This window comes from Benincasa hispida, chromosome 8, assembly GCF_009727055.1.
Source record: "Benincasa hispida cultivar B227 chromosome 8, ASM972705v1, whole genome shotgun sequence".
In the NCBI taxonomy this organism is placed as follows: Eukaryota; Viridiplantae; Streptophyta; class Magnoliopsida; order Cucurbitales; family Cucurbitaceae; genus Benincasa; species Benincasa hispida.
In genome coordinates this window covers 51,030,253-51,049,319 of record NC_052356.1, presented here as the reverse complement: position 1 = coordinate 51,049,319, position 19,067 = coordinate 51,030,253, and the positions used below count along the sequence as shown (strand labels likewise).

General features: G+C 36.1%; 1 protein-coding gene and 1 non-coding gene across 2 annotated transcripts; one reads left to right on the top strand and one right to left on the bottom strand.

Annotated features, from left to right (window-relative positions):
• Positions 1–3,622: 3,622 nt before the first annotated feature.
• On the bottom strand, positions 3,623–3,729 carry LOC120084330. Its single transcript, XR_005483690.1, has one exon. It is a non-coding gene; the product is annotated as a small nucleolar RNA R71 (small nucleolar RNA).
• Positions 3,730–10,718: 6,989 nt separating this feature from the next.
• On the top strand, positions 10,719–11,714 carry LOC120083519 (NDR1/HIN1-like protein 26). Its single transcript, XM_039039294.1, has one exon. It carries the CDS (start codon positions 10,811–10,813, stop codon positions 11,486–11,488), a length of 678 nt encoding a protein of 225 aa, XP_038895222.1. The 5' UTR covers positions 10,719–10,810; the 3' UTR covers positions 11,489–11,714.
• The last annotated feature ends 7,353 nt before the right edge of the window (positions 11,715–19,067 follow it).

Here is a 19,067-nt window from a genome sequence, read left to right as displayed (position 1 = left end):
GGAAATTCACATCAAGATCAGTGTTCACTCTTAACGGAGGGGTAGTAGTCTGAAGGAGCACCATACAAGGGTGCATTGTTGACTTCACTATGGACGTTGAGTAAATTAAGCTGTGTGGCTCCAGAAGTTCCTGACTTATCTTGAAGTGGTTCCAGACATGTCTAAACCCATCATCCTTTATTGTGATAATAATGGTGCTATGGTTAATTCTCGAAAGCCTAGGGTTCACAAACACGGGAAGCACATAGAACGGAAGTATTATCTCATTCAAGAGACTGTGCATTGAGGGGACGTGATCATCATGCAGATGGTTTTAGTGCACAACATTGCTAATTTACAAAGGCCCTCACGGCTTTGTTAATAGTGAATGTAAGTGACACTACGAATGATCTGATCCTGATCCTGATCATTCATGTAGAGACATGTGAACATGAGTGTTCTATATAAATTGTTTGTACATTACAATTACAAACTACACGACTCACGAGATTTAAGGAATCAACCCAAAAATCTCTCACTTGTCCTAAAGCTAGTGGGTGTACATCATAAAGTCATACTAATACAAAAGTACACAAAAGAAGAAACTAGGTCATAAAACACACCAAGTACAAAATCTCCCACTTGCCTTAGACTAGATGTGGTATGTCCTGTAGACCCATACTCTGTAGGTGACCCTCAAACACCTGTCGTAAGGGTCTTTGTAAATTTATTAGTAACGTTTTAGATTGACTAACAAGCTTAACATTTTAGATGGCCCTTTGTTAAATAGCTTAACATTTTCTTATAAGTGTAACCCTTTGTTTTAGATTCTAGAGTTCTGCCGCAATGAGCCAACAGTAAGGAAAAATCGATTTGGGCAAAAACTAAAACAACCCTATCCATTTCTGGAGTTTGAGTAAAGAGTCATGCAAACTCCATCCGTAGGGGGACACAAGCAAAGGTGCCCCGAGGTCGAGCATGAAAATTTACAACAAACTAATGAGAGAGACTGTGGAATGTGTTGACACGCGTCTCGCTCCTAGTTACTATAAACACTCCCCCCATTCACGTTGATATTAACCTATACAAATACCACCCGTAGGGGGACACAAGCAAAGGTGTCTCGAGGTCAAGTATAGATCTCACAGTGTGAACTATGAGGGAAAAACATAAAAAGGAAAAATGAAGTATCATATACCCTATTTTCCTCCCACTAAGTGTTTTACCTAGGGTTAATTTAACTTAGAAAAATACGGTTAATTATTTTGACTAAGTGATTGTTTAAGTTCGCCCAAAAGTAACACTTACATTGGATAGTTAAAAATTTTGATTAATGTTTGATAACGGGCAGAAATGCACGTTATTACAGTGCTAAGTTATAAAACAATGCAGGTTTGCGTTGAAAAAAATATACAAGATTACATCCAAAAAGCATTAACTTCACAATATTGCGGTCACATGCGTCCATCGCATTAAAACAGTTAACTTATGTGTTTTTGTGCAGAATATGCGTTAACGCAACATGAAAAATGCAATCCAAAGAAATCAACGACTGAGCGCATCAAAAGATTGCATTACCGCAAGGCTATGCTGTCATATCCGCTCGCAAATATCTGCTCAAGAAGGTTGCCGCATAGAACCGACGCAACTTGGTGGGTGCATCCAGGTGAAAAGCGTAATAAATCACGATGGGACAGAAAGCTAATGATAGTGGATTCCGAATTAAGTTGACAAGCCGTTAACGAACTACTGTAACAAGTACACTCAACTTTTCGGTGACAAATATTCGACACATCAGACAGAGAATTAACGTCATCTCATCAGTACAATCATAAGAGAGAAGAATCCTTTCACGCCGAAGCTCTATAAATACCGAAGGCAACCTTCAGTGAAGGAGTTCGGACAGTTAGATAATTTTCTCCATAGTTAGTAGTAGCCTTGTTCTTAGTTTTTCTTTTATTTAGAAGGCGGAAACGAGGGAAGTGAGATTGTACTCAGAGATTGTTCCGATGAACTTGGAAGAGTGCCAGAAGTGTCAAAATCAGAGAGAGGGCCAACTCCTATGGAAGCAGGAACATCTTTTGAGCAGAATAGAGTTAATAGTGTAGAACCCTCAGGAAGCAAGGAATTGCTACGGGGCTCTCTATCCTTATCTTCCATTTTAATTTTGTACTCTAAACTTATCTATAGAAATGGAATTTACTTCTTTATATCTTTTCACTCTCTGTTTATTACGCATGAGTAGCTAAATCTGTCGTATGGGTTAAGAAGCACTTAGCTAGCATAACTCGGGATCTTCGATCTATGAGATTATCTTGTATTATGTATGCGTCATTCGTCCATTAGAGATACTCGGAAGGGTAGTCTAAGGATAGAATCTAGGCTTAGAAAAGTCAGGTTAGAATCTAGGCTCGGGAGAGTCAGATTAGAAATACATAATCAATAGATAGAAGCTTAGGAATAAGTAATGTTTGCTATTAACGCATCACATGCATCCGAGAGATAGGTTATTATTGTATGTGGTCACCTTGTCTTTTGTGCATCTTGCATCATCGCATAGGCAAGAAGTAGAGACTTAGGAATAAGCTCTATGGACATTATCGCATTCATCGCATGCGTCCTAGAATTAGGAGTTACCGCATTTGCATTGGAAAATGATTTGCTGTAGCATGTGTATAGCATGATCGCATAGTTTGAATGCATTCTCAGGAAACGCTAGCTAAAGACCTTCTCAACCCGTTCCTTCGTATACTCAGTGTATCTGCCGTATATTCAATCTTTTCTTAAATTCGTCTCATACTTTTTACACCGCAAATAATAACCCAAAAACTCTTTGATTTAGGTTACCGCAATGTCATCTTAAAAATTATTACCGTATATTGTTTTCCTTTGTCCCTGAGTTCGACCTTGGACTTACCAGAAAACTCAGCAGGATTTATACTTGGGTTCTACTTAGAAAACTTGTTCCAAACCACATTTCCCATCATCGCAATTTCCTTTCATTATATCACCGTATAAAATAACGCATCAAGTTTTTAGCCCCGTTGTCGGGGACTTCGGCAATTTAGTGTGCTAACGGTAATTTTTCTGATTTCTTTGTAGCTTTCAATCTCTGGTGAATTACGACCCAGAGATTGAAAGAACGTTTCAACAAAGATTGAGAGACAACCGCCAACAACAAGACAGAACTCCAAAAATGGCGGAACAACCGGAAGAAAGAGCCGCAAACGCAAACAATATAATGGCCAACCCCATCCTTCTGGCGAATGACCACAATAGACCCATTCGGGACTATGCGTTGCCTAACCTATATGACTTCTCCCCAGGAATCATGAGGTCAGCGCTAGATGGATCGAGGTTTGAAATGAAACAGATTATGCTGTAGATGATCCAGATTGCTGGACAGTTTGAAGGGAGGCGTGGTGAAGACCCCCACGCCCACCTTCAGAGCTTTATTGAGATCTGTAACACTTTTGTGTTCCCAAATATCTTGCCCGAGGAGGTTCGGCTCACATTGTTCCCATTTTCTTTATGCGATCAAGCAAGAAAATGGGCTTATTCTCTCGAACTAGGAGAGATAACTTCTTGGGAACAAGTCGTGGAAAAGTTCATGAAGAAATATTTCCCTTCAATGGAGAACGCAAGAAGAAGGAAGTTAATTACGAATTTTGAACAGGAAACTGATGAATTCCTCAGTGAGGCTTGGGCGAGGTTTAAGAGGTTGGTAAGAGACTGCCCACATAACGACTTACCAGACTACTTACAGATGGAGATTTTTTTACCAAGGATTAACCCCTACATCGCAGACCGTTGCCAATGCGGCAGCAGTTGGAGGTCAACTGGATAAAACTTATGAGAAGGCCAAGAATATCCTTGATCGCATCTCAAAAAATCACGAGGACTGAAGAGAAAGCGGTCTAAGATTAAGAATTAGAGACAATGACGCGAACAATGGGGCCATCGCATCCCTTCAGAACCAAATGATTGCGATGATGAGTTTGATACAAGGCATCGAAATTAACAGCACGGGAGCGAAAAAAGGGCAGGTCAACGCAATTGCTCAAACGACCGCAAGTTGTGTCATCTGTGGAGATGCACATCCGATGGAAGAATGCCCAGGAAACCCCAGTCAGTATGCTTCATAAAGAATAATTCCTATTCCGATACGTACAACCCCGGGTGGAGAAACCACCCCAATTTCGCATGGAAAAATCAACAACAAAGCTTTCAACCAATGACGCAAAAAGAAGGGCCACCCGATTTTTTTCCACGAACCAACGGTCCAACGCATAACCAAGCCAGCAATTTGCAGGCACCGCAATCTTCATCCTTAGAGAGCTTGCTGAAGCAGTACATTGAGAAGAACGAATCAGTGCTTCAGAGTCAAGCAACGTCCATCTGAAAATCTCGAATTTCAGCTAGGACAGATAGCGAGTAAACACAAAAACAGACCGCAAGGAGCGTTGCCAAGCTCAACTGAGCTCCACCGCAACGTTGGGGGTATGGGGAAGGAACAATGCTTAGCAGTCTTCTTGCTAAGAGAAACAATGACCGCGGAAGGAAGGGAGGAACCCATCGCAACCAACTTGAATGCGGTAACCACCGAGGACCCGTTGACTCATAATTCAGAAGAGCCCGAGAAGAGGAACCCAGAAGTTGCATCTACCTTTAACCTCTAGAACGCAAGATAGAAAAAGTCCAGCTACCACCATTCCCACAAAGATTGATAAAGAAACAGAATGATGAAGAAAAGATCGTGACACTAGCAGTAATGCAAAATGATATGATCCCACCAAAAATTTGCGACCCAGGAATCTTCACGATACCATGCTCTATTAAAGGGGTCTACAGTGGCCAAGCACTCTACGATCTTGGGGCGAGTATAAATGTAATGCCGCTATTAATCTTCAAACGATTGAATATGGGAAAAGTCACGCCCACAACGGAGACTCTCTTAATTGCAGACAGATCCCGAATACATCCCGAGGGAGAGTTGAAAGATGCCACAATCTCAATTGACAAATTCATCTTGCCAGCAGACTTCATCATTTTGGATTATAAGGCGGATGAAGATGTGCCCATCATATTGGGACGACCATTCCTCTCGACCGGTCATGCTCAAATTGATGTGCGTAAGGGGGAAATTGTGATGAACATTAATAGGGAAAGGCTCCGAATTAAGGCAGTCAAGATTCTGGAAGATCGAGAAAAGAAGAAAAAGCCACCGTGGACGTGAAAAGTCCAGCTTGAAATAAGCAGTCCCTGAGTTACTATGCGACTCAACCTCATCAGGGATGCAATCCTTTTGAATATCCTTTTTGTTTCGTATCAATGCTTCATGAACTCTCTTGCTGTCATCTGTTATCGCATACTTGTTTATTGCTTAAAAAAAAGAGAAAAAATAATAATGCGATCATGTTGAATGATCATGGTAAACGATTTTGCTAACTCTGTTTTTTTTTTTTTATGATTATTTGACCCTCTCAATGTTTTCTTTACAATCGAGGTAAACAATTGCGGAGGTGTTACACGAAGATGCAACTACTTAATTTCATCACTGCAATCCAAAGAAAGTAGAATGCCACAAGGCAGGATGCGCCAACAAATAATACGAGCGACAATGCAAATTTGGTGGTTGTATCTTTCCTTGACTTTATTCTAAATTTTTCACTATCGCATCATAATTTTGAAAATTTTATCACCGCATCCTCTTTGGTTGTCACAATCATTTAACATTGATCAATTTAGTAAGTCACCGCATGATTTCTCTTTGCCAATGATGAAGTGCATGCTTCTATTTTTTCGTATACACTAGAGTCAACTTAATTTTAGGACAGTCACTTCATGAAATATTTCTAGAAGTTAGTGGTCTACTAGCTTTCTTTCAAACTGGCCCTTTACAAAACTTCCTAAGAACATCGCATGACTTCTTTCAATCTTTTGGCAATGAGGACATTGCCGCATTTTAAATTTGGGGGTGCAGTATTCATTTTCGACCTTGCTATTTTTAGCCTTGCTTATAAAAAAAAAATCATAACGTTGCGATCGGATCGTACTCGTAGTTGGATGTCCGCATGACACCCGTGGGGGCAAGCCAAAACGAAGGTAGGAATCGTGATCAACGCATAAATAAATGACTGCAACTCTACTGCCAAATGGGCATGAGTTTAGTCTGGGAAAGAGCGCCTTGTTCGTAGTTGGATGTCCGCATGATACACATGGGGGCAAGCCAAAACGAAGGCAAGGCACTTGATCAGTGCAAGATCAGAAAAAAAAATAATGTCTAAAATACGCAAGGATAAAAAAAAATAATCATTTAACACCCCTGTGAAAAAGTTTTTTTGAAAAAAATCATGCGATGTCCTAGAATCTAGTAAAGTCTTTTTGAAGGTTAAGCTTACAGTCCCTAAATTTTAGAAATATTTTAAGAAGGGACCTAGATAAAAATTAAGTAAACTTTGGTGTATAGGATTTGAATAAGGCATCCTTGACAAATCTAGGAAAAGAGATTGTGGTCGACTTTCTAAAGGAAATCTTTAGCTTATGCTTGAGGACAAGCATTGTTTAAATTTGGGAGTGTGATAACGAGAAAAAATGCACGTTATTACAGTGCTAAGTTATAAAACAATGCAGGTTTGGTTGATAAAAAATATATAAGATTACGTCAAAAAGCATTAAGTTCATAATATTGCGGTCGCATGTGTCCATTGTATTAAAACAGTTAACTTATGTATTTTTGTGCAGAATATGCGTTGATGCAAGGCGAAAAATGCAATCCAAAGAAATCAATGGCCGAGCGCATCAAAAGATTGCGTTACCACAAGGCTATACGGTCATGTGCACTCGAAAATATCTACTCAAGAAGGTTACCGCATAGAGCCGACACAACTTGGTGGGCGCATCTAGGTGAAAAGTGTAATAAATCACGATGGGACAAAAAGCTGATGACAGTCGATTCCGAATTAAGTTGACAAGCCGTTAACAAACTACTGTAGCAAGTACACTCAACTGTTCGGTGACAAATATTCGGTGCATCAGACAAAGAATTAATGCCATCCCATCAGTACAATCATAAGAGAGAAGAAGCCTTTTACCCCGAAGCTCTATAAATACCGAAGGCAACCTTCAGTGAAGAAGTTCAAACAGTTAGATAATTTTCTCCATAGTCAGTAGTAGTCTTGTTCTTAGTTTTTCTTTTATTTAGAAGGCAGAAGCGAGGGAAGTGAGATTGTACTGAGAGATCATTCTGGTGAACTTGGAAGAGTGTTGGAAGCGTCGAAATGAGAGAGAGGGCCAACTCTTGTGAAAGCAGAAACATCTTTTGAGCAGAATAGAGTTAAGAGTGTAAAAGCCTCGGGAAGCAAGGAATTGCTACCAGGCTCTCTATCCTTATCTTCCATTGTCATTTTGTACTCTGAACTTATCTACAGAAATGGAATTTACTTCTTTATATCTGTTCACTCTATGTTTATTACGCATGAGTAGCTAAATCTGTCGAATGGGTTGAGAAGCACTTAGCTAGCATAACTGGGGATCTCCATTCTATGCGATTATCTTGTATTATGTATGTGTCATTCGTCCATTAAAGATACTTGGGAGGGTAGTCTAGGGATAGAATCTAGGCTTGGAAAATTCAGATTAGAATCTAGGCTCGGGAGAGTCAGATTAGAAACGCATAATCAAGAGATAGGAGCTTAGAAATAAACACTCTTTGCTATTAACGCATCACATGCATCCTAGAGATAGGTTATGATTGTATGCGGTAACCTTGTCTTTGTGTGCATCTTGCATCATCGCATAGGCAAGAAGTAGAGACTTAGAAATAAGCTCTATGAACATTATCGCATGCGTCCTAGAATTAGGAGTTACCGCATTTGCATTGAAAAATGATTTGTTGTCGCACGAGTGTAGCATGATCGCATAGTTTGAACGCATTCTCGGAAAACGCTAGCTAAAGACCTTCTCAACCTGTTCCTCCGTATACTCAGTGTATTTGCCGCATAATCAATCTTTTCTCAAATCCGCCACATACTTTTTACACCGCAAACAACAACCCAACAACTCTTTGATTTATTGGTTACCGCAAAGTCATCTTAAAAATTATTACCACATATTGTTTTCCTTAGTCTCGGAGTTTGACCCTGGACTTACTAAAAAACTTAGCAGGATTTATACATTGGTTCTACTGACAAAACTTGTTGCACAATGCATTTCCCATCATCGCAATTTCCTTTTATTATATCACCGCATAAAATAATGCATCAATGTCCATTAAACATTTTAACTAATTTTAATCAACAATTGCATGCTTGTAAAAATTTGTTATTTTAGGATCTAATTTAGTGGGCCTCAAAGAAACAAATTGTTATTTCCAGATCTAGTACAGAAGTAGAATATAGAAGCTTAGCTCTTGCCTCTTTAGAGTTAATATAGTTTCATTCACTATTCACAAATCTTCTTGTTCGATTATGGCAACCTCCAACTCTATCGTGTGACATTGAAGAGAGCTCATTGAAGCTAATATGTTACAATGTTTTTCATTATGTATTTACATTATTTTCAATTGATTAGTTAGTTATGAAGTTTGTTAATCATTTGATGATATTGTTTATTTCTTTTCTTAGTGTACCATCTATATAAGGTCATTGTGTTGATCACTTTATCAATTATATCTTTTGAATTTATTTGTGGTCATCCTTGTTGTTTAGAATCTCTTTAAGTTGGTATATTTTACCAACTCACTCTAACTCCCCCTTATTCCAATGTTTTCAATAGCTCCACTCATTGGTCACTATTGTTGACTACCGTTGCCATACTCCAAGAACCAACTCTGGACTCCAGCAACCACTTTCGATGACAACTTTGGTGACAGACTCCTATGACCACCTTCACACGACCAACTTAGACAACCACCTTTGTGCGACCAATTTTAGGCTTCGACAACTACCACTGACTAGGCAAACATAACCTTTGATAATCAACTTTAACGACCACCTTCACATGACCAACATTGAGCTCTGACAACCATCTTCGATTACTAATTCCAATACCACCTTCATGCGAACAACTTTGGGCTTTGACAACTATCTCCAACTACAAACTCCAGTGAAAACCATCTTTGAGGATCAACTTCGACAACCACCTTCGCGCGACCAACTCCAACAACTAATTTTGGGCTCTGACAACCACCTCCGACAACAAACTCCAGCGACCAACTCCAACACCACCTTCAATGTGACAAATTCCATGCTTCGACAACTAACTACGATTACAAATTCCGGCGAAAATCATTTTTGATAATCAATTTCGACAACCACCTTCAACTATTATAAAACTGATGACTGTTAAAATAGTTGTAGGTTGTTGATTATATAAATAATAGTCTTTTGTTTATGTTAAGTGCAATATTTATATGTAGAAAATTATAAACTATAATTTTATTTAATTGAATTCACGTATCAAATAATGGTAAGAATATTTGGAAAAATATGTATGTACTTGAAAAGTATGTGAGAAATAATAAAAAAAATAAAAAATAAAAAACAAAAACAAAACAAAATCATGTAGTGGAGTATTTTCCTAGAACATATTTGGCAAGAATTAGTGAAGAATGAAGATTTGTTCTTTGACGTTCCTTCAAATTTGGAAGAATTGAAAGTGAAATTGTTGAAGAAATGTGGAGATATTTTATTGACTACTAAGATGATGAGGAAAATTCAATTACAAAAAATCATGACAAGAAGAAGAAGAAAAAGAAGAAGATAATGATGATTAAATTCATGAAGAAACATTAAGAATCAAAAGTTTTTGTTTCTCTTTGATTTCCCATTTTATTTAACCATATTACTTTAAAAAATGTAATGGGTTAATTGTTGTTTATTAAAAAAAAATAAAATAGAAAGAAATAAAAACTTTAAAAAAATAAAAGATAAAAATTGCAATCCATATTTTATTCAAACAAAGATGGGTAAAGTTTCAAAATAAAAATAGTAATCATAACAGCATATTATTTAGAGTTAAAAAATACCCTAATTTATGAACTCAACTCTTGCACCCCAATATAAACATATAAATTTCAGACATCATATCTTAATTCAGTGTCCCAAACAGTCTTGAAGAGACGAGAAACAGATCAATTAATTGTTTGGCATGAAAAAACATTTAAAATTATGTGGTTATAACTAGAAACATCAGAATTTGTTTTCAAGGTAAATGAATCAAACTGTAATAAATTTCGTTAAGGAAGAATAAGGAGTAACATTTATATGGAATAAGCACTCAATTATTTGCAAGTTGAAACTTTATCATTAGAAAAGTTTACTTTGTATCATTTTATCTCCAAGCAAACATGTTTGTGTATTCATGAATTTATCTCTAGAGTAAAACAGAGACCATTTTAATATGACAAAAAAATAAAAAAGAAAACATAGCTGGATACTATAATAAAATACTAATTTAATTACTATAGTACTAAGAGCAAAAGTACAAGAACCCAGATGGGGGAAAAGAATATAAAAAATCAACACAAGAAACACCATTCTCCAATCCCTCAAAAAACTGTCTTCAAACTTCAAACTTCAAACTTCAAACTTCAAACACCCAACTTTTTTAAATAAATAGATGAGAATAAATGGATTGCTTCATCGTCCTCCAACAAAAAAAGGACAAAAAAAACCCATCTTTTTATTCTTTTCTTTCCTCTTCAAAATTCTCCCAACCAAGATATTCCCATCATATATTCACTACTTAACCACCCCCACAAATTCACTCTGTTCTGATCTGTTCATATTAACCTATCAAAACATTAAAATTTTTGTTATAGCCTTGAAAAATGAGTAGTCCCAGCCAGTTGCCCGTACATCACACGAACACGCCAGAGCAGCGCCCAACCAAGCACCATCACTCAGCGCGTTACTACGCGCACCGTGTCAAGGAGAGCATCACCACGCGTGTCTCAAAGCTCATATGCGCTATTTTCTTGAGTCTATTGTTGATCATAGGCATCATAACGTTTATATTGTGGCTGAGTTTACGGCCCCACCGCCCACGATTTTTCATCCACGATTTTTCGGTTACGGGTTTGGCCCTAGATAATGGCTTCGAAAATGCGCAAATTGTCTTCAATGTCACGGCCCGAAACTCCAATCTCAACATTGGGATTTACTACGACTCTATGTCCGGTTCGGTTTATTATAAGGACCAGAAACTTGGGTCCACGCCATTGCTAGATTCTTATTACGAAGCGCCGAAGACTACTAAGGTGCTCACGGCGGCGCTGAGCGGAGAAACGTTGAACGTGGACAGGCAGCGGTGGATGGAAATAAGTAATGAGCGGTCTAAGGGAGCCGTGGCTTTCCGGTTGGAGATATCGTCGACCATCCGGTTCAAGATATCCGCGTGGGATAGTAAGCGGCACGGTATGCATGCTAATTGTGTCGTGTCGGTGGGCCCCGATGGAATGATTTTGCCTTCTTCTAAGGATATCAGATGTCCGGTTTACTTTACCTGATTTTAATGTCTTTTTTTTTTCTTTTAAGAAAACTATTTTTAATATTAGATTTGTTGGATTAACTGTTCGTGTGATTTGCTAATCGAGAATTTTAAAACGTACTTTAATTTTATCATTGTCTTAGTGTGTTTAATGAAGTTTAATTTCTTTTTTTTTTTTATTCATTGATTGCGATAAACCCTAAAGTTGGGCATTGTTGCAAATTGAATACTATCTGGTTAACCTATGTTGGTATAATTCCATGGTTTAGGAGTACTTAATTAGAGTTTTCAAATATTAAAGCTCAGAGAAACTTAAAAGGCTGTGTTGAATTTTTACTAATGAGTTGACCCAATAAATAGACAGTCAGAATACAGTTGGCAATAACAATAGATAACCAACTAACCAATCAAAAACTAATTCTAATACTCCTCTCAAGATGGAGAATGAACATCAATAATTCTCATCTTGTCTAGTAAATAAGTAAAAGAAGAGTATGGTAATGATTTGGTAAAAATATCTGCCAACTGAGCGTTAGAATGAACAGGAAGAAGCTTGATGTCACCACGAGTAAGATGTTCTCGAACAAAATGACAATCGATCTCAATATGCTTCATCCGTTCATGAAAAATTGTATTAGGTGCAATATGAACAACATATTGATTATCACAAAATATTAGAGCAGGAACCAAAGGAGGAACTTTGAGATCTTTAAGAAGTTGAAGAATCCATACAATTTCACTTATGGTGACAGCCAAGGCTCAATATTCAATTTCAGCAGAAGAACGTGACACTGTAGTCTATTTCTTTACCTTCCAAGCAACCAATGAATCACCTAGAAAAACACAAAAAGTAGATTTGGACTTTCTGGTATCCAAACAAGATGCCCAATCAACATTAGTAAAGGCCCTCAACTGAAAAGAAGAATCAGCCTTAAGGAAAATGCCTTTGCCAGGACTGCCTTTCAAATAATGCAACAAAGAGTGAACTGTAGATAAATGTGGATACTGAGGTTGTGACACAAACTGACTTAGCTTGTGAACAACAAAAGTAATATCAAGCCGAGATACAGTCAAGTATAATAGTCGACCAGTCAACCGTCGATATGTGGATGGATCTTCCAACAATTCTCCTTGATCCAACCGAAGCTTGAGATTAGGATCCAATGGCAAAGAACATGGTTTGGCAAATAGAAAACCAGTATCTTCAACCAACTGTAAAGTATAATGTCAATGAGACAAAGAAATACCTTTTGAAGACCTTTCCAACTCCAGCCCCAAAAAATAACTCAAATCTCTTAAATCTTTAAGCTTAAAGGTCTTATCAAGGTGAGTTTTCAGCTCAGTAATATCGCATAAGGAAGCACCAGTAATAATGTCATCCATGTATACAAGCAAAACAAGAAAATGAGATCCGAAACCTCTGGTGAATAGAGAATAATCAGACTTGGATTGAGAAAAACCAAGTAACAACAATGCATTAGAAAATTTGTCAAACCATTGATGAGAAGCTTGCTTCAAACCATATATCAACTTATGTAGTTTACAAACTAAATGCCCCCCTTTAATTGGAACATGATCATGCTTGTAACCAAGTGGAAAATCCATGTAAACTTCCTCTACTAAATCACCATGCAAAAAGGCATTATTCACATCAAATTGAACTAATGGCCAATTAAGAGAAGCAGCAAGAGTAAGAAGTACCTTGACTGTTACCAATTTAGCCATAGGAAATAAGGTCTCAATGTAATCTAAGTCTTCTTGTTATGTATATCCCTTTGCAATGAGGCAAGCTTTGTAACGTTCAACAGATCCATCCGATTTATGCTTGACTTTATACACCCACTTGTAATAAATAGAGTGTTGCCCTGGAGGAAAAGAAATTACAGACCAAGTGTTGTTGGCTTCCAATGCTCTTAATTCATCAGCCATGGCAAACCTCCAATGAGGAAAAGAGAAAGTTTGGTGATAGAACTATGTTTCATATTTAGAAGAGACACTCAAAACAAAATGTTGATAACCAAGAGTAAGTTTTTCATATTATATAACAGAAGTCAAAGGATATCGAGATCCAGCTGGTTCCATAGAGGTAACATGTAAAACACTACAATGATACTCTCTTAAATAAGAAGGAAGTTTTGTTATTCTAGTAGAACAACGAAGAATGATGCTATCACTATCACGAACATCATTGGAAGAACCACCAAGATAGCAACCATCTGAGGCATCATGAATATCATGAGAAGACTGCCTAGTTTCAACAATAACAATATCATCATTTGAAGATTCTGTAGGCATATCATAATTTGAAGAAGTAATTTGATCATCATTATTAATCACAATAGGACTATCACTATGAACTTTAGGTGGTGTGGCTGCAACATCATGAAGAGAATGCCTATTGACATTAGTATCAATAGGAACAATATTAGGTAAGGAAGTAGACAATATCCTTGGCAATACTAAATCTGGAAAATTATCTACAACTTCATATTGATCAGTGATACTGTGAAAAAGGAACATATTTTCATGGAAATTGACATCCCTTGAAATAAAAATGCACTGCTTTTCAATATCATAAAGTCGGTATCCTTTAATCCTTGGAGGATAACCCAAAAATACAGCAGGAATTGTATGAGGATGAAACTTCAACCGTTGGTTTGTTAATGTGGAAGCAAAACATAAACAACCAAAGGTTCAAATATAAGAATAATCAGCATGTGTCCATATAAACGAAAATAAGGAGTAGTCCACTATAATAAAGGAGAAGGAATCCGATTGATGAGAAAGCAAGCAGTAAGAACACATTCACCCCAAAACTTAATAGGAACACGTGATTGAAATAGTAAAGAACGAGCAACATTCAAAAGATGTTGATGTTTTCTCTCAACAACAAAGTTCTGTTCTGGATGAGCAACACAAGAATACTAATGCAGAACTCCTTTAATAGTAAAAAAATCAGTAAAAGCAAGTTCTGAAGCATTATCAGACCAAAACTGTGTAATAGATGCATTAAATTGATTCTCAACGAGTTTGAAGAAACGTGGAACAATGACTAAAGCATCTAACTTTTGTTTCATAAAAAAACCCATGTATATCGGGAATGACCATCAACAAATGTTAGAAAGTATCGATAACTAGAATGCATAGGATTCTAATATGGTCCCCAAATATCACAGTGAATAAGATCAAATACATGTGAAGCTACATTATTATAAGATATGAAAGACAGTCTTTTTTACTTTGCAAGGGGATAAATCATACAAGTAGTAGAAGCATTATTCTGAAATTTAAAAGGTAAAATAGCTTGCAAGGCAAATAAGTGTTTGTGAGATGGATGACCCATTCGATTATGCCAAAGGTTATTATTCTCCATATGAGAAACATAAGAACACATAGAAACAGAAAAATTTTCAGTTGATTTGTTTGAACTTATCTGCAATTTATAAAGTCCCTGCCAAAGATCAGCCTTTCCAATCATCTTCATGGTTGACTTGTCCTGAATAATGCAGGAGTTCCTAAGAAACTCAACAACAATTGATTGATCAATAGTTAAGGCACTTATAGAAATCAAATTATAGTGAAAACTAGGAATGGACAAAACATTTTAGAGCATGAGATGAAAATCAATCTGAATATCACCAATAAAATCCACATTGATATGAGACTGATCAGGCAAAGTAACGCACATTCCATACACAAGCATAAGAAGGGAGAAAAATCTCGACAAGAAAAAATATGGTGTAGTAACACAAGAATCTAGAATCCAAGATGTAGAAGCAGATAATAAGAAATAGAACATGTACCTGCTACATGGGAAGTGATAACATCATAATCAGAAGTAGTCTTGGCTTTAGATAGATGTGTGTGAAGAAGACTCAACAAACTTTGACATTTTTCTACTGTAAAACAAGGAAGAGAACTTGAAGAAGTTGCAGAGGAGGATTCAGGCTTAGTTGAGGTATTCTTCTAATTTTTATATCGAGGAGGAAATCCATGTAACATATAACATTTCTCAACAGTATGACCTGAAACGTTACAATAGGTGAAACTCGGACGATCTTTCTTATTAGAATTAGAAGAATATTATTAGGATCAAACACTTGAATTAACAGAGGAAGAAGCAGAGGAGGGAGAGTTCTTTACTAAGAGAGCTACAACGAACGAAAGATTGGATGATGAAGAAGGTGCAACAGAAGCACACTGTTCAACTTCTTGAGCAACAAGAGAAAAAGCTCGTTGTAAAGAAGGCTCAGGTTCTATTAACAGAAAGTTGTGTCCGAATTTGGCTAAAGGAATTGTTCAATACCATGAGAAAAGTCAGTACATGTTTTGTTGAAAGTAGTTAACCAAATCTTTAAGTCCTCCACAGGTACAATGACCACAAGTACATAAAGGACGGTAAGAGGCAAGTTCATTCCACAACGTTTTTCATTTTTGTGAAGTAAGTCGTAATAGAGAGCTGATCTTGAGAAAGAGTCGATAACTCACGAGAGGCCTGTTCTTACGTTGATATCACTATTGAAGATTAAGCCAAATGTCCTATGCTGAATTGGAGATATTAACACTCGTAGAGATCTCCTTCAAGAGAGAATTGAGAATCCATGTCATAACTACATTGTTACAAATAATCCATGAATTTCACAAATTTCCATCAGGTTTGGACAAACTTCCATCAACAAATTCAATTTGTTCTTGACCGTGAGCCCTACAATTATAGCACGACTCCATGAAGTGTAGTTAGACTCTGTCAATAAATCTGAGACGAGTATAAGATTTGTGCTATCAAAGTGATGGAGAAAAAAAGGGTTCAAATATTGATCGAGAATTGAGGAAGAAGATGAAGAGTTTGCCATTAATGTTGAAACATATGGGTTATCGGGAAGGTCAGTCATGGGAAAGAGAAGAAAAACTCTGAAAAGTCTTGAGAGAAATTGAAATCATCTGATACCATATTAAAGCTCAGAGAAACTTAAAAGCCTATGTTGAATTTTCATTAATGAGTTAGCCTAATAAATAGGCAGTCAGAATACAGTTGACAATAACAATAAATAACCAACTTACCAATCAAAAACTAATTCTAATACCAAAAATTCTCTAAAAGCATTTTGATCACCTTTTTATCTTTGCTTATGCTTAAGTGAGGAAGCTTGATGTTTCTTTCTTCTGAGGCATTTCTTGCCTTTATTAGTTTATTCTTTCTCTGCAATGCTATGGGGAAAAAAGCTGTATTGGTCTTCTCAGCCAAAATTTAAAACGAATATATATATACATATATATATAGATATATATATATATATATCATTTTTAAACTTTTAGAAACTTTAGATTTTGAAATTATTTGTAAGAAATATATAACATAAAACAAGCAAACCGTGAGTTGGAAATAGTTTTTATAAACTTAGTTTTGAAATACAAAAAACTAAAATTTAAATAATAATCAAACGGAACTTTAGAAGTTCAAATTATTACATAATTTGAAAAGTTTGAGACTACAATACATTGTAATAACAAATATATATAATTCAGGCGATTCCATAAATAAAATTAAACTAATGCCGTGTTTGATAACTATTTGATATTTGGTTTTTATTTTTGAATATTAAGTTATAACCACTACTTCTAACTATTTTTTTTACTAATGTATTTGCTATTTACTTTCTAAAAGTGTTTTGAAAAATCAAGCTAAAATTTGAAAACTAATAATTTTATTTTAAGATTCTGGCATTTGATTAAAAAGAAAAAAGAAACAAATTAGGAGAAAAACAAGTATATCTATATTTAAATAAAATTAGCCAAAGTGAACGTAGTAAATTGGCATGACCTTACTCCCTAAACGTCAAAGGTTTGAACCTCATTCCCATAGTTGTTGTACTAAAAAAAAATAATGTTTTAAAAAAAGGTTTGGTTGCACAAATAACAATCAGACCCAAAATAATAAAAAATGTAGAACAAGGATAAATACATGGTACAAATTAGCGTCAAATATCACTCATAGCAGCTATCCGTGATAGCTATATAGGTAAATGATTAAAAAGCCCACATACAGCCCAACATTTTGCGCTTCTTCTTCCGATTTTCTCAAATTGAAAATTATCATTGATAGCAGCTATCAATGATAGCAACTAATAGTAGCTATCAATGATAGACACTAATAGTTACAATTAATTGCTATCATTGATAGCTGCTATCAGTGATAACTTTCAATTTGAGAAATATTAATACAACCTTAAAATAGTAACACTTGAAATATCACCTTTCAATTTATTATCAGTTTTCAATGGTTATCATTGATACACTTTGATCAAGTGTAATCAAACTTGAAATATTAATACCAAAGGCTATCAGTGGATATCAATGATAGACTTTTATAAGTAGTTATCAACTTTTGAAGGAAAATATCGTCTTTCAAAGATTAACATTTAAAGCTATAAGTGATAGAAATATATCAATAAGAGGTCTATAAGTGACTATCTCTGATATTTACCTAACTATATCACCAATATCATTAATATAATTCATTTTATCGATATATACCTAAGTCATATCACTGATATATGGCTATCACTGATAGCTTCAATCAATGGCTATCACTGATAACTTTTAGCAGTACCTATCAATGATAGATTTTCATCAAATGGAATTGACTTTTATATTATTAATATCATTGATATATGGATGTCACCTAAGTTCTATCATCGATATCACTGGGATATAAACTCGATTTGTTGAATTCTCTAGTTAATTGTAAAGGCCTCTGCATTTTTTGGACACAATTAATTGCTTTCGAGTCTGTAAATTCAAAGTTAGTTTGAGTCTTGAGTCGTTCGTGATGGAGTTCGGAGCAAGGGTTGTTGTTCTTCGTGCAAGAAGATGATCAAGTGTTGGTGGTGTCGTGTAGACGATAAGGTAGATGATCGCTGAGTATCGGATGCTCGATTTTCGTTTAACGTGCACGCGCACTAGATGATCGTATAACTCGGCAAGCCTCATCGCTTAGTTACTGACTATATGATTGCAAAGTAATTGCATGGTAAATCGTTTACCTTTCGCATGCTAAGCGATCGTCTAGACGATCAGACTTCACAACCTCATTGTTGTCTATGCGATCATTTAACTTTTACGCTATCGTCTAGTGTGCGCTACACGATCGTTTACTTGGAGGCGTTTACTAAACAATGGGAGCTTCGCCTAGTGGTTCAAGACCCGATTTGCAAGTGAACCGGTTTGCTCAGCTAAATTATGTAAATAGATTGTTTCCTCATTTCGGTTTTGTTGTGGTTCATCCAGGTCCATTAATCCATGGTTTTATGGATGGTATTTTTTTTTTTTTTGTTTTTTTTTTTTTTATATACAGTATGGTAATGCAACATATGAGAAAATCCACCCTCTAAAGGGGGAGTCATGGCCACATTCCAATACTCTTCTCATTATAAAAGTGTGTTATGATTTATTGAGTAGATTAATTTATATAAGTACATGCTTTGTACAAAATATAAGGTTTATATTATGTAAATGCTTATTAATTTACGTGAATTATAAGTTATAATACTTCGATTATGTGGCATGTGATCAGTGTTAGTGTTTATTTTATAAATGGT

Excerpts from the sequence above, each read along its gene's own strand:
- LOC120083519 (XM_039039294.1), top strand. The coding sequence starts at position 10,811 with ATGAGTAGTCCCAGCCAGTTGCCCGTACATCACACGAACACGCCAGAG.